Source organism: Condylostylus longicornis, unplaced genomic scaffold (assembly GCF_029603195.1).
Source record: "Condylostylus longicornis isolate FDR11 unplaced genomic scaffold, ASM2960319v2 ptg000135l, whole genome shotgun sequence".
Lineage (NCBI taxonomy): Eukaryota > Metazoa > Arthropoda > Insecta > Diptera > Dolichopodidae > Condylostylus > Condylostylus longicornis.
This window is the reverse complement of record NW_026578103.1, coordinates 14,746,467-14,759,407: the sequence shown is the minus strand read 5'-3', so window position 1 is coordinate 14,759,407 and position 12,941 is coordinate 14,746,467. Positions and strand designations below refer to the sequence as shown.

Genomic DNA, 12,941 nt, shown 5'->3' with positions numbered 1-12,941 from the left:
AAATGCTCACCAGCTCAAATATTAATTCTTTTTCATCCAAATGCTTTAATTCATTTCTGGAAAGCCTCTGTGGTCTATTTGAAGCACCCGATATAATGTGATGATTGCAATTTGTATTATTACAACTATTTTTTATGTAACCAGAATTAATACTACTATTACTACTAGTGCTTGTGCTATAACTTTGATTTGTTGCACAATCATTCGGGTAATGATAACTATTGCTAGCACTACTACTATGATGATAGGTATGAGGATTATTATTATGAGGAAAGCCTATACTTAAAAATGTTGGTGTGCCATCAATTGTATTAACAATTGGTTTAACTAATCCACCACGTTCAAATTCATGCGCTGATATTTTTCTAAAAAAAAAATAATATTAAAAAATTAAATTATTTGAATCGAATAAATTTAAGATAAAAATTTGAATAAATGCATGAGTCTTAGCAATTTACTTCTTCTTTAATCAATTGTATCATTCATTAAATATTTTAAATAACTTATTGCAATGAACAATTAAATTCTATGTATGTACCTTACAGGTGTTGTTGCACCGGAACCGCTGCGTGACGAACAATTTTGTTGTCCGTTATTTTGTGTTGGTGAACCTACAACATCGTTACCAGCAGATGTTGCATGTGATACCAACCATGCGTCTACCAATTGACGTGTAGCTTTTCTAAAAACCAAAAAATGTATTTAAAATATACTTATATAAAATACACTTAAAAGAAAAAAAAAATTCAAAATGTTTTACCTTAAAAAATAGTCTTGTACGAATTCTTGATTTTCATCCATCCATGCTTCCATATTGGCATACTCGGCATCATAACGTTGTTGAGAAGATGGAAGCATTTGTAATTGCAGGGGGACACTAGAACGAGATCCAATATTATCAAATCCCGATCCCGTGCCCCCCTGCTCTGAAGGCATTCTGGTATTGTTATTCTGGGTATGCAATCCTATTAGATTGCACTGTTGTTGATTTTGTAATTGAGACTGTAATAATGTTTGCGATTGTTGTTGATTATGAGAATTATGTTGACTTGTCTGTGGTTCCTCTATGCTACGCAAATGTAATCCTAATAAAAAATTAAAAAAAAAAACTTTGAATAAACTATGAATAATATTAATTTTAAAAATAAATTTATAAACTCAAAAACGAAAATATTTTTTACTGATCACAAGTTATACTAATTGTTACAAAGGATGGAGGCACTACATGTTAACGAAATGTTAAGAAACTATTTTTAATGAAATATAATTTAGGTAGAATATTTGTCATAAGTAAGCACCGTAGTCACGCGTTCAATATAAACCCGATTTTCATGTAAGTGAAGGTAAACAAAAAAAAATATTTCTACGTTAATTAAATTTATTGTTCTTGAATAAAAAAAACAATATAATTCATAATTTTATAAGTGAAACTCATTTCATAACTCATAAATTTATAACAAAAGTCACAAACTCATAAATTTGAAAATAAAAACAAGAAAAGAAAATTTAAGTAAACTGAAACATTCAAGGCTCTGAAGAATTTTCATGCTATCACGATATCATCTGATTATGAGTTTAAATAGAGAAAAACAGGTTCATATAAAAGAATATAAGAGAGAAGTTTTTAAGTGTTCGTCAAACAGAGTTGTTAATGATAAAAAATTGCTGTTCATATAATCCCGATGTTAATATAATGGAATGCCAATGCAATGGTCTATTCTTGAAGCGCTCGTTTGAGATCGCAAAGAGATAGGTTCTTGAAATTCGACACAGATGCATCTTATTACTCCACTTAAATTGGTATTGAAAATAATTTAATGAATGAGTAGCCCACGGGAACCTACCGTATAAGCTTCAAAAAAATTCTCCAAATATATTCATTAGGTATATCGTTCAAAATGTCGTTCAAATCTCTACAAATTTTTTTCGATAACAGTTTCAAACATTGGACTTCTAAAGTCCCAGCTCCTAAGAAAAGCTTTTTAAAAAGCTAAGGTAATACGATTGTGCTCCATAGATAGAGTAAAATAAACACCAAAATTAAATGGTAAAGATCAAGAAAAAAGATAAAGAATTAAATGGTACTGCTAGAATTTTGATTTACTGTAAGAACTTCACAAGAATTATATAAAAATTGTTATACTAAAGTGTATTTTTGGAATAATAATATTCTTTCAAGCACCTATGCTTTGTGCGTGAACTGTGTGACTATTTAAGCGTGTATTGACTGTATATCAATTATAAAGAGCATAAAAATTCTCATAAATGTTGCCAAATAAATTGGCCGCTATTTTAAAACTCTCCATTAAAATACCAATAATTTTGACACAAGTAGCTTTTAAGGATTTCATTGCATGTGTTATTCTGAAGAAAACATGTTGTGTTGGTTTGAACAAAAAATATGCTAAAAAATTCCAGTTGTTAAAAATATTTATATTCCACTTATAAGATGGATTTGTTATAAAAACGGAAAAATCTGTCGCGCGAATATATTCCAAGGGTTTCTTAATATGGATTTATATATATGTTTTTATGAAGAATAAAAAACTTATTTCAGAGCTAAATAAACACATATTTTTAATGTTAAATTAAATTAACAGTTCACTTGAAGTATTTTTCATTGATCATTTCAGCTTCTTCGATATATTCAATCCATTTAATATTTTTTTATAATTTTAATGAAATTCAAATTTCAATAGAAGCGGTTGCCAATTCAAAAAAAAATTAGAGCCTGATCGTGTATCTCGCTATTTTACTCGCCAAGTGAGAGGAAAGTGAGTAACTATCATAATATATTGGCGTATAATATATTTGTAAATTTATTCACTAATTGATTTTGAAAGTGAAACGTTCAGTGGATAATTTGAGAAAAAATGCAAAAATCTAATTGATAAAATGAGTAATCTTATTAGAAAAACGTTGAATTCTGATTTGAAAGTGAATAAAAAGTGAGATGACAAAGCGAAATACATCATTAGGCTGTAAAAGGTATGACCTTTTACACAACATTATTTACTAACAACATTATTTAGAAATATTCCACTTTTAAAGTGCAATTATTTTTCAAAAAAAAAAAAAAATTTCGACAAAAATATTCCACTATGAAATAAAATAAGTATTATAATTTTGTTTATAAACATAACAACTTTTGCAACATTTATTGAAATTCTTACAATCTCCAAATTGTGAAAATTTTACTAATTGTATACGTAGGAATATGTGACATTCTCACTTCTCATACCATTCAATTGAAATTACAATTTTAAACAAGATTTTGTGCTACCAATTAGTTTTTCTTTAATAAGTTTTAATTTACTCCACTTCATTTCTTCGTTAAGGATTTCATGAAAATTTTGACTTTATTGGTAATTTTTCATATTAAAATAAAAATTTAATTTTTGTATATTAAAAAAAAAATTGTATGTATGTATGTATGTACGTATTTTAATATTCACCTTGCCATCGCCTTCTGAAATTGCAACGACATGATAATTTGTGGCTACATGATGCACTGTTGCATAACTGCATTAGTTCTGAACTGGGAATAGCTGTGTAGTCTGCAAGATTTTAAGAAAAAAAAAAATTTGTTTGAAAAGAAGATTCTTGTTTTCTGCTTTTGCGGTAATAAAATGAAAATATGAAAAAAAAAATGTGTTTCTTAAACCATCTTACATACATATTAATTTTATGCTTAATTTTAATTCGATATAAAATTAAAAAGCAATAGAACATTTAATTAAATTTTCGATATTATTTTTAATAAGTAACTAAAATGAAATGAAAATATACATACATACATATATGAACGTATATTTTTTTGTTAGTTTTATTGCAAAAAAATTTTAATTTAATAAGCGCATTTTTTATTTAATGTGCGTTATAGTTAAGCATATAGAGAATAATACAGACATTTATGAGGTTATAAAATTTAAGCAGTTCATATTTAAGTACAGTGCATTTGATAAAATAAATTCAATAATTCTCGAAAATTTAGATGAATTATAATTTTTAATTTAATTCTGCTTTCCAGAAATATAATTTTAAAAGGTGAATATTATTACAATCTTCTTAAGAATCTTTATTTTAAAATTATTTGCGAACAAGATTTTCTGTGAGAACTTAATAACGCATATATACGAGTACATACATAATATACTTATACAATTAACTAAGGCCTTATAACTGGCGGTCATCTTAGGAAAATTAATAAAAAGAATATTAAATTTTTGGAAATTTTATACAATAGTGCTTGTAAAAAATATTCTTGCGACGCAATAATTACATATTTAATTATTATTTATTGTATTATTTATTTAATTTTATTAACTCCATTAATGTAACAAATGATTTTCAAAATTATGTGTTAAAATCTTTTCATAAACATTTCTATTTATGGATCGCTACAAGCATATTATAATCAACGTGAAAAAACATATATTTTGGCCAATTATATTAAAAACGTTTATCTAACCCTTATGCAGTACACATACATAATTACTTAACTAAAATATTGATTTTCTATAATATTAAACACACCATTATATTAAATCTTTTAATTACAAGGACATAATGGCTGTGCAAATGCAATATCTTGTATCGGATTTTTTCTAATTTTACAGGAAACGAAAAAAAAAAAACATTCTAAAACAATAAAAAATTCCTAAAACACTGCTCATATTATAATTTTAAAACTAAGTATATTCTTTTATTTTCAAACATACTATTTAGTATGTTTGAAATATATGTAAGTATATGGAAGTACGCGGTCTTGTTCAACTAAATTCTGGGGGATATGAGGTTTTCATGGAAATATATTATTTTGTTTCAGTTGCTAATATTTATTTTTACCTCTTATTTTAATTTATAACGTATAAACATTTATAAATTAAATATAAGTATACTTATTTAATTATAACAAATATGAACAGATAAAAATACATTTATCACAAAAATTAAATAATTCTGTTCATTATACTTTTAAATAATTGCAGTTTATGTATTATTATCGGCCTTGTCTTGATTATTAAGTTGGAACAGCCGATTCAACTATTTCAATTATATAACGTGTATATCGTGTTATTTTAAATTTCCATAGCAGAATTCTCTATATTATCGGATTGTTAAAGATCGGTTTAATAACTAAAGTTTGTATGACATTATTGACTGCTATACACCACTTAGATTTTTATCTTTTTCCAGCGGTTTTGTTGTTACGATTTTTGAATTATTTTTAGGATATTCATTGCGTATTTCGTTAAGAATATCTTTAATATCACCGTCTGAAATAGTTTTTTTCGGATAAAATTTATTTTAAAAGGATAAGAAAAATCAAATATAAAATTAATTCTTTTCTTTTTTCTAAAATAATATTTATAATACTTACAATTGCAAAGAATTTCGTAAAAATAACATTTTATAAATATGATAAACGAACAAGGTAGGTTCCGTATATCTATATCTTTTTTAATAGAATTTTTTGACATGAAATTTCTCGTAGCAAAATAATGTGTTGGTAACGAGATATTGCAAGACAGAAATATACCTACGGCAAATCGAAGGGTTACGTTTTATTTAAATTAAATTAAGAAAAAGTTGTTTCTAGCTTATAACATTTTGCACCATGGTAAAGAATCTTTTTCCGAATCTAATGACATCAAAATGTCAATTTCGAAATTTTGGGGGGTTACGAGGAATTAAATTCGTCATAGTCAATAAGTATAGATAAGTTAATACAGTAGAAATTTGGTCTAGTGAAGACAAAATTTTAGCATTGATTGCTTTACACTGTAAACAAGAATTTTAATGCGAGCCCAACTTAGTAAACCAATTTTACAAAAATATTTTTTTTTATTTGTTTCTTTTTCTTTCTTTCACTGTTACGGAGGGAAGGAGCAATATTTTGTTTATTTAAGTATAACAATATATTTGTTTGATATTCATATTGTGAACTTGTCCAATAAAATATGAATAGCCCGCGTTTTCATTGTATCCGCTGGAGAAGATTTTTACTGTATTCGATTTTTTGATTAGCTATTCATAGATAGTAAGTTGATTTTTATGATAACAAAATAAAAAACATTTTTTTTTTACTTGTACTTATTGATATTTTTATCTGTTTTACAAATTACCTACATACCTACTTACATATATTCTTGATCTATGTTTGTATACCTATATTTAATTAAGCTTTTGTTTTTGTTACTTCGATGCGTAGCAATTCAATAGGTATTAATTAATTCTTTTCAATTGCTATGTATGTATAAATTAATGTATGTATATGTAATATAAGTATATGTAAGTGTGAAATGTTAATCTATATTGCTGCTTTTGTTTTAATAATTTTTTCTCTTACTTACAAAATACTTAAAATGTATAGTTGTAATAAATGTTTACTCGGAAATTTGAATTGAATTCATTTGAAATTCCAAGATTTTATACTTAGTATATACTCGTATTTCTTATATTAACGGTTGAAATATTCAATTAAGTACAAAAATAGTAAAAATATACAAATTCCAAATAAGCATATATGTATGTACATATACGCTTGATAATACTGTCTATAATAATCTACATATATACATATATATATATATATATATATATATATATGTACATACATACATACATCTTAGATTTTGAATTATCTGTATAAGTAGATTGCAGTGAGTAAGATTAGATATAGTAAAAGAGGCAAGTAAAAAATCAATTATAAAAATAATAATCCTTTTATAACGCAAGGATAATTCATCATCTATAATTTATTTGAGAATTAAATGTATATTGACCTTTTATTTTATTTGTAAATTAAAGATTTTAAGATTTTATTGTATTGTAGTTTACTAGTGAGAAATAAGATTACGAAGATGAAATTTCTGAAATCAAAGAAAAATATAATTTACAAAACAAAGCACAACATTCAATTCAAAAGGAAAACTAATACCGGCTAATATATCCATATACATACATACTCCAAGAAAATTAAATGTGATTAAAAAAGCAATTCTAATTAAATTAGCAAACTATTAAGAAATTTTTGCGTTTGACTGTTAATCAAACATCAAATTTTTGAAATTTCTTTATTATGACATTAAATTGTTTTCGTGTTTTTTTCTCTGCGACTGCCTCAATCCAATATTGGCTTACCAATTAATAATTAAATTGTACTTTCACAAATTTATCAATTTATTCCTAAGAACCTATATTAGCAAGGTGTTCTTTGTAATTTATTGGCAACGCGATATTTTTACGTACTAACTAAATAAACTTTTTTGCTTACAAACACTAAATGAGGTAAAAAACATTATGTATATGCATATACACAGGTGTTATGCATCACTTTATAATCCACGGTTGATGATGATTATTTAAGAGATAATGATTCGGGATTTGTATTATATATATATATATATATTTCGAAACAAAGTATATATGCACAAATGAGTGAAGAATTGATTAAGATTGAAGTAAATAAATGAGAATGGGTAAATAAATCAAGCGGATTCAAACTCTGGTCCGATAAGTGAAGGTAATTCAGTAATTGTAATTTTTATAAAATATTCAATAAGTATACAAAAAATCTACCGATCGCAACGTGTATTGTCTAGCGAAAGTGTTGCATAAAATTATAAAAATACCTTTTAAACACTTCTTTCCAAGATCTAAAAGCTAGTAAGCTTTTAGTTATCATCCTTAGAGAAATATAAATTTGATTCGCTTTGTGCCATCCGAATTCCCTTAAAATTTCGCCAGTTAGTTTCCGTAGCAAATAAAACTTAAATAATTAAATTCAAAAGTTAGAATATTATTTCTCTTTATATATGAATCAAAAATATAAATTTGACCCGTAATAAAAGTCCAATTGCTAACACCTGATTTCTTCCAAAAAGGTTTAGGAGGGTTTTTGTGCTTTCAAACGAAACTTATATATGAAATTTCAAGTCAATCTGTTAAATATTTTCTTAAAAGTGATCAAAAATGTAAAACTGGTCTGCGTAAAATAGTCTACTTCTCACGGTCCTATACAGTATACATATAATGCACTTATAATATTATATCTTTCAAAGGTAATTAAAAATTTAATTCTAAATTTATGTTTGTACGACACATACAAAAATGCTTTTTTATATACACTTAAGCAATTTTCCTAAAATAATGCCAAAATGAAATGCTGAAAAAGTATTTGAAATTTCAGACATCATAATATGAGTTCAAGAACTTTTTCTAATGGATTATGATCCAACAAGTATATTTTTAGACATAGTAATTTTCAATATGTACATACATAAGTGTAGTGTAGTGAGAAAGGCTGTTTAAGTAATAAAAAAATTTCTGAATTTGAATGCATAATTAAAAATAATTTATGTATATATTTGTATGTATGCATGTATATAATGTAAATCATCTAACTGTTAAGTGTATATACTTGAGTGCATATGTATATTTTATGAATCAATATAATTTTATCTAAAAATATATTTTTAATGTTTAAGATTCAATACAATCTTACATACGTAGACGTACAAAGATTTTATTAATCATTAATAAATTTAATATTGTTGAATCAAAAAATATATGTAATAAATGTACATACAATTATAAATTGATTTTAATTAATGACTATTGATTACTCATTATTATTGATCAATTATACTTATTTTATGTCCAAAATAGAAAAACATAAAGATAAAAAACACACCCTTCAATGAGATCTTTCAAATTATATTTCGAAGTTAAAGCTTTTAAATTTTTGAAATATGTAATTCAAATTAATAAAACAAAGCAGAAAAGAAACCCAGTTTATTCTAAATAAAAAAATGCCTACATGTGTACATACATATGCATACGTATGTATGTATATATACAAAAATGAATTTATAAAAATATTTTTAACATTGGGAGTAAATATACAAACAATAAAATTTCATTTGGCACATCAAGATACATACGTAGTATATATATACATACATACTTAACTGTTATATTGATGCACATTTGTGTATACAGTTATGGTTGTACAGTAAAAATATTAATATTATGGAATGATTAAGTATATAAGTATGTAACCACTGCTTTCGTAAGCATTTAATAATAAATGTATGTATTTTCGAAAATATCCATAAGTATATAAATTTTATACATACATACATACATAAGTATATATAAACTTAAATACATGTATACTTAGTTAAATGTATGTATAAATAATCGCGTGCACATACCACGTGGGGCATATTAAATTTGTTTTTCCATTTTTAATAAAAAAAAAAAACATGCAACTTTTACTGGAAACTTAAAAAATTATGATACTTTGTAATATGACTACAATAGATATTTAATATATAATACAAATATGTATATATGTACGTACAGTTTGAATAAATAAATAAACACATATAGCAACGTAAGTCAATGTCCAAAATTTAAAACAATAAAACAGATCATAAAAGGTCGAAATAAGTTGTTCCTAAGAGAAACAAATAATATTGTAATTGATCAAATTCATGTTCTGTAAAATAGCACATTTCCTTTCAAAACTTTAAATTTAATTGGTTAGGAAAATGCAATTTAGTTTAAACAAGGAAAATGCATAAATTAGGAGCATTTGCAGTCGAATGTAATAGACAGAAAAAGAGAGAAAAATTAATTGTTTTGCAAACTTTTTTAGCTCAAAAATAGGAGATACATAATGTAAAAAAGAAATTTTATTTTAGCAAAATAAAATATTTTTAAAATTGAACAACCATCCAAAATGCCATGTTGAAGAAAAATTACTTTAAAAAATTTGTGAAAAATCAAGTTCAAATAAGCTGTTATCTATATTTGAAATATCAATTGAGTAACCTGACATTTTTTTATAATTTTTTGAAATACAAGCATTAAGTTTGAATGCTACAATTGAAAGGGAAAAGGGAAAATTTTTCTTAAAATAAGAAAATTCCCTATATTTTCGTTAAGACATATAATTGTATAAAAAAAAAAAATTTGATATTTCGGTTTTGTACATGATAGAAATTCTGTAAGCAAACAGATAGACAAGACAGCGTTATATAAAATTTTCAATTTATTGAAAATGTGCTTAAACCGACTATGAAACGGTTTAATTTTTTGAAGACGTTAAATTTTTGGAAAAACTATGTTGAAATTCAATATTTTTTATTAGAAATGATATATGTAAGTATGTTTATATACACAGGATGATTCATTAATAACAATTTTCATTATATGTAGTAAAAACACTTCAAAAATTTTAAAATTTGTGTTATGATTTAGGTTACGGATTTTTTTTAGACGTTGTCCAAAATACAGAGATTAAAAAAAAAAATTATAAAATACATACTTGCCGAATTGCTTTGCTTGAATTGATACGTTCATTTTGAATGGCAAGTACTATAATTTTGAAAAAATTATAGTACTGTTAGGAAATGTAAAATTCTTGCTTCTTCTATTTAAAGAATTATAAGAAAATTTCAGAATTTCAAATTGATTCTAACTGTAATTAAATTTACCTATACAAGTGTACAAACAAGTGTAATGTAAAGCGTAATATTATTACGCTTTACATTACTAAGTAATTTATCCTTCCAAATTAGATTTTCAAATTTTAGAAGCATTTTAAATTTGAGAGAAATTTTTAAACAAATAAATAAGGAGCAATGGTTTATTGTTACCGTATAGTTTGGACATTTAACCACGTACGTATGTACGTATGTGAATGCGTATATAAATAAATATAATTTTCCATGTTTTATTCAAATTTATTTTTATGTATAAATCTTTGTGCCTAAATTTTTCATAATTATATATTTATATACATATATATATATTAAATGATTTGTATAAGAAATGGCAAAATATAGTTTTGGTTTGCTTCAAAATAAATATAAATATATTTCAAAAAAAAGTACGTCATCTGTATATTTTGAGAGATTCTACGACGGCAACAGTTTAATCACGTCACAGAGGAATAATGTTAAGTATACGTATCTATGTATGTACATAGCTACGTAAAATATCTAACAATATTTATGAATAACAAATAGAAATTCGAGATATTTATACCATATATTATACGTATATGTACGTATGTACATATGTATCTTATAAATGAAATATATGTTAAGAAAAAATGTTTATTTCTCTTAAGTTTTATTTTACATTTCGTTTCTTGTTACTATAACCATATTGTTCAAATTATTACGATATAATTGAACTTAAATTAATATTTTTAAGTAAGTAGTAACTGTAAGTATCCTATAATTTGTATACACGTTTAAGTCCCATATAAAATCAATAAAAATAACCATTAAATAATTGCTTTGTTGCCATCCATAAGTTTTTTAAATGAAAATAACAAAATTTGGACATCAAACATTATTGTTAATTTTATTACAATTTATTGAAGGGTGTCCTGTTATTCTCATAAAATAAAAATCAATAAATGTAATCAAACACTATAACTGAACTGGCCTAGTGCTGGAACAGTGTAGCAGTTACATTCCAATAACAGAAGTTCTGTCGATATATTACTAAATACCAATGTTTAATCCGGAATAATTTGTTTTCAAACAAAATACAATGACTTGAGTTCATTATTATGTATGCACTTGAAAACATATGCATGTATAAAATAAACATTTCAAAGTGATTCAACATAAACTTCACCGTTGCTTTATTATAATTAAAGGGGTAAGTCGACAAAGGGTTTAACTAACATTTTGACGAAAATAGAGCTATTCGGATAAAACACCATTAAGTTTCTTATATTTTCAACAGTGATTACTCTTATAGCAAGAAACTTAATAGACGACGAAATTGACAGTGCACATAAGAGATACCGTAACAAAAAAATTAATAACTTTACAACTTGTTATTGAAAAAATGTATCACAATGTAAATATAATTAATTCAATAATTTTTAGGTTTACTTAAAGTTCTTTATAAAGCAATATTTTAGGTCTTCATACAAATAGTCTTCGAATTTTTGACTTACATCTATTATTTTCTAGATTTTTAGCTAATAAATGTTTTCAAAGTTTGCACTTCAAAATTAAGGTTATTTAATGCTATTGAAGTTTTTCAGAAATGGAAATTTTTAGACTTTTATCCATGTTTTCCAAAGTTCACAAAAAAATTTTCGATTAAAAATAAATTTAATAGACAACACATTGTGACGCCACTTCCATGGCAGAAATTTTTTGATATTCTCCGCTGCAATTAATTTCATATTAATCAACTCGGCGCATTAAATAAATGCGTTTATGACCTATCATGCCATAAATCATAATCATGCCATTAAATATATCATTAGTTTATATTTTTGGTGCTTGATTTGATTCGATTTGAAATCGTGATATTTTGGCTTCCTACTTTTTTCAAATAAATTTTAATTGAAGAACTCGAAGGGTTCGTGGAAATTTTTTTTTTGTCGAATCTTCAAGATGAAGATTTAAACAAAAAAAAAATTAAGATATTTGGGCTAAAGTATTTAGCAGAAAAATAAATGCATTTCTCTTCTTTTTTTTCAATATTACTATTATGTATATTGATTGCCAATGTTGTTAAAATTCAAAATTCGGATGTTTGTGTTTTAATTACCAGAACATGTTAATATTTTTAAATTTGACGGCATTTTTAATGTCAACAAGATCTCTTTTATTGAATCATCAAATTACTTAATTTTTATGCTATCTGGGAGGTGTCGAAAATATTTTATGATAAAAATAACACGTGTTCGTTTTTAATTCTTGCCCAAGATTTTTTCGTACATATTACGAGGATAATAATCTGTATAACATACATATGTACCCCTGTATGTATCATATAATGTACATACATACTTTAAATATTGAACATTTTTGTGTAAGTTTTTATTATTAATTTTTTATATTGTTCAATATTTACGAGTATTATACTTCAATTAAAATTTAATTTTGAATTTC

The 12,941-nt window shown here is 24.8% G+C and overlaps 1 protein-coding gene across 10 annotated transcripts in view; it reads right to left on the bottom strand.

Annotated features, from left to right (window-relative positions):
• LOC129615233 (dual 3',5'-cyclic-AMP and -GMP phosphodiesterase 11-like) overlaps positions 1 to 12,941 on the bottom strand; it is a 31,383-nt gene that overhangs the window by 5,667 nt on the left and 12,775 nt on the right. For 6 of the 10 annotated variants that reach the window (XM_055530342.1, XM_055530341.1, XM_055530347.1 and 3 more), the window contains 4 exons: positions 3,456 to 3,557; positions 761 to 1,085; positions 539 to 682; positions 11 to 365 (listed from right to left, as the gene is read on the bottom strand). In XM_055530342.1, the coding sequence (XP_055386317.1) occupies positions 11 to 365; positions 539 to 682; positions 761 to 1,085; positions 3,456 to 3,528 (897 nt within the window). In that variant the 5' untranslated portion in view covers positions 3,529 to 3,557. The remainder of the gene's footprint in view (positions 1 to 10; positions 366 to 538; positions 683 to 760; positions 1,086 to 3,455; positions 3,558 to 12,941) is intronic. The other 4 variants (XM_055530351.1, XM_055530349.1, XM_055530350.1 and 1 more) reach the window with 1 other exon arrangement.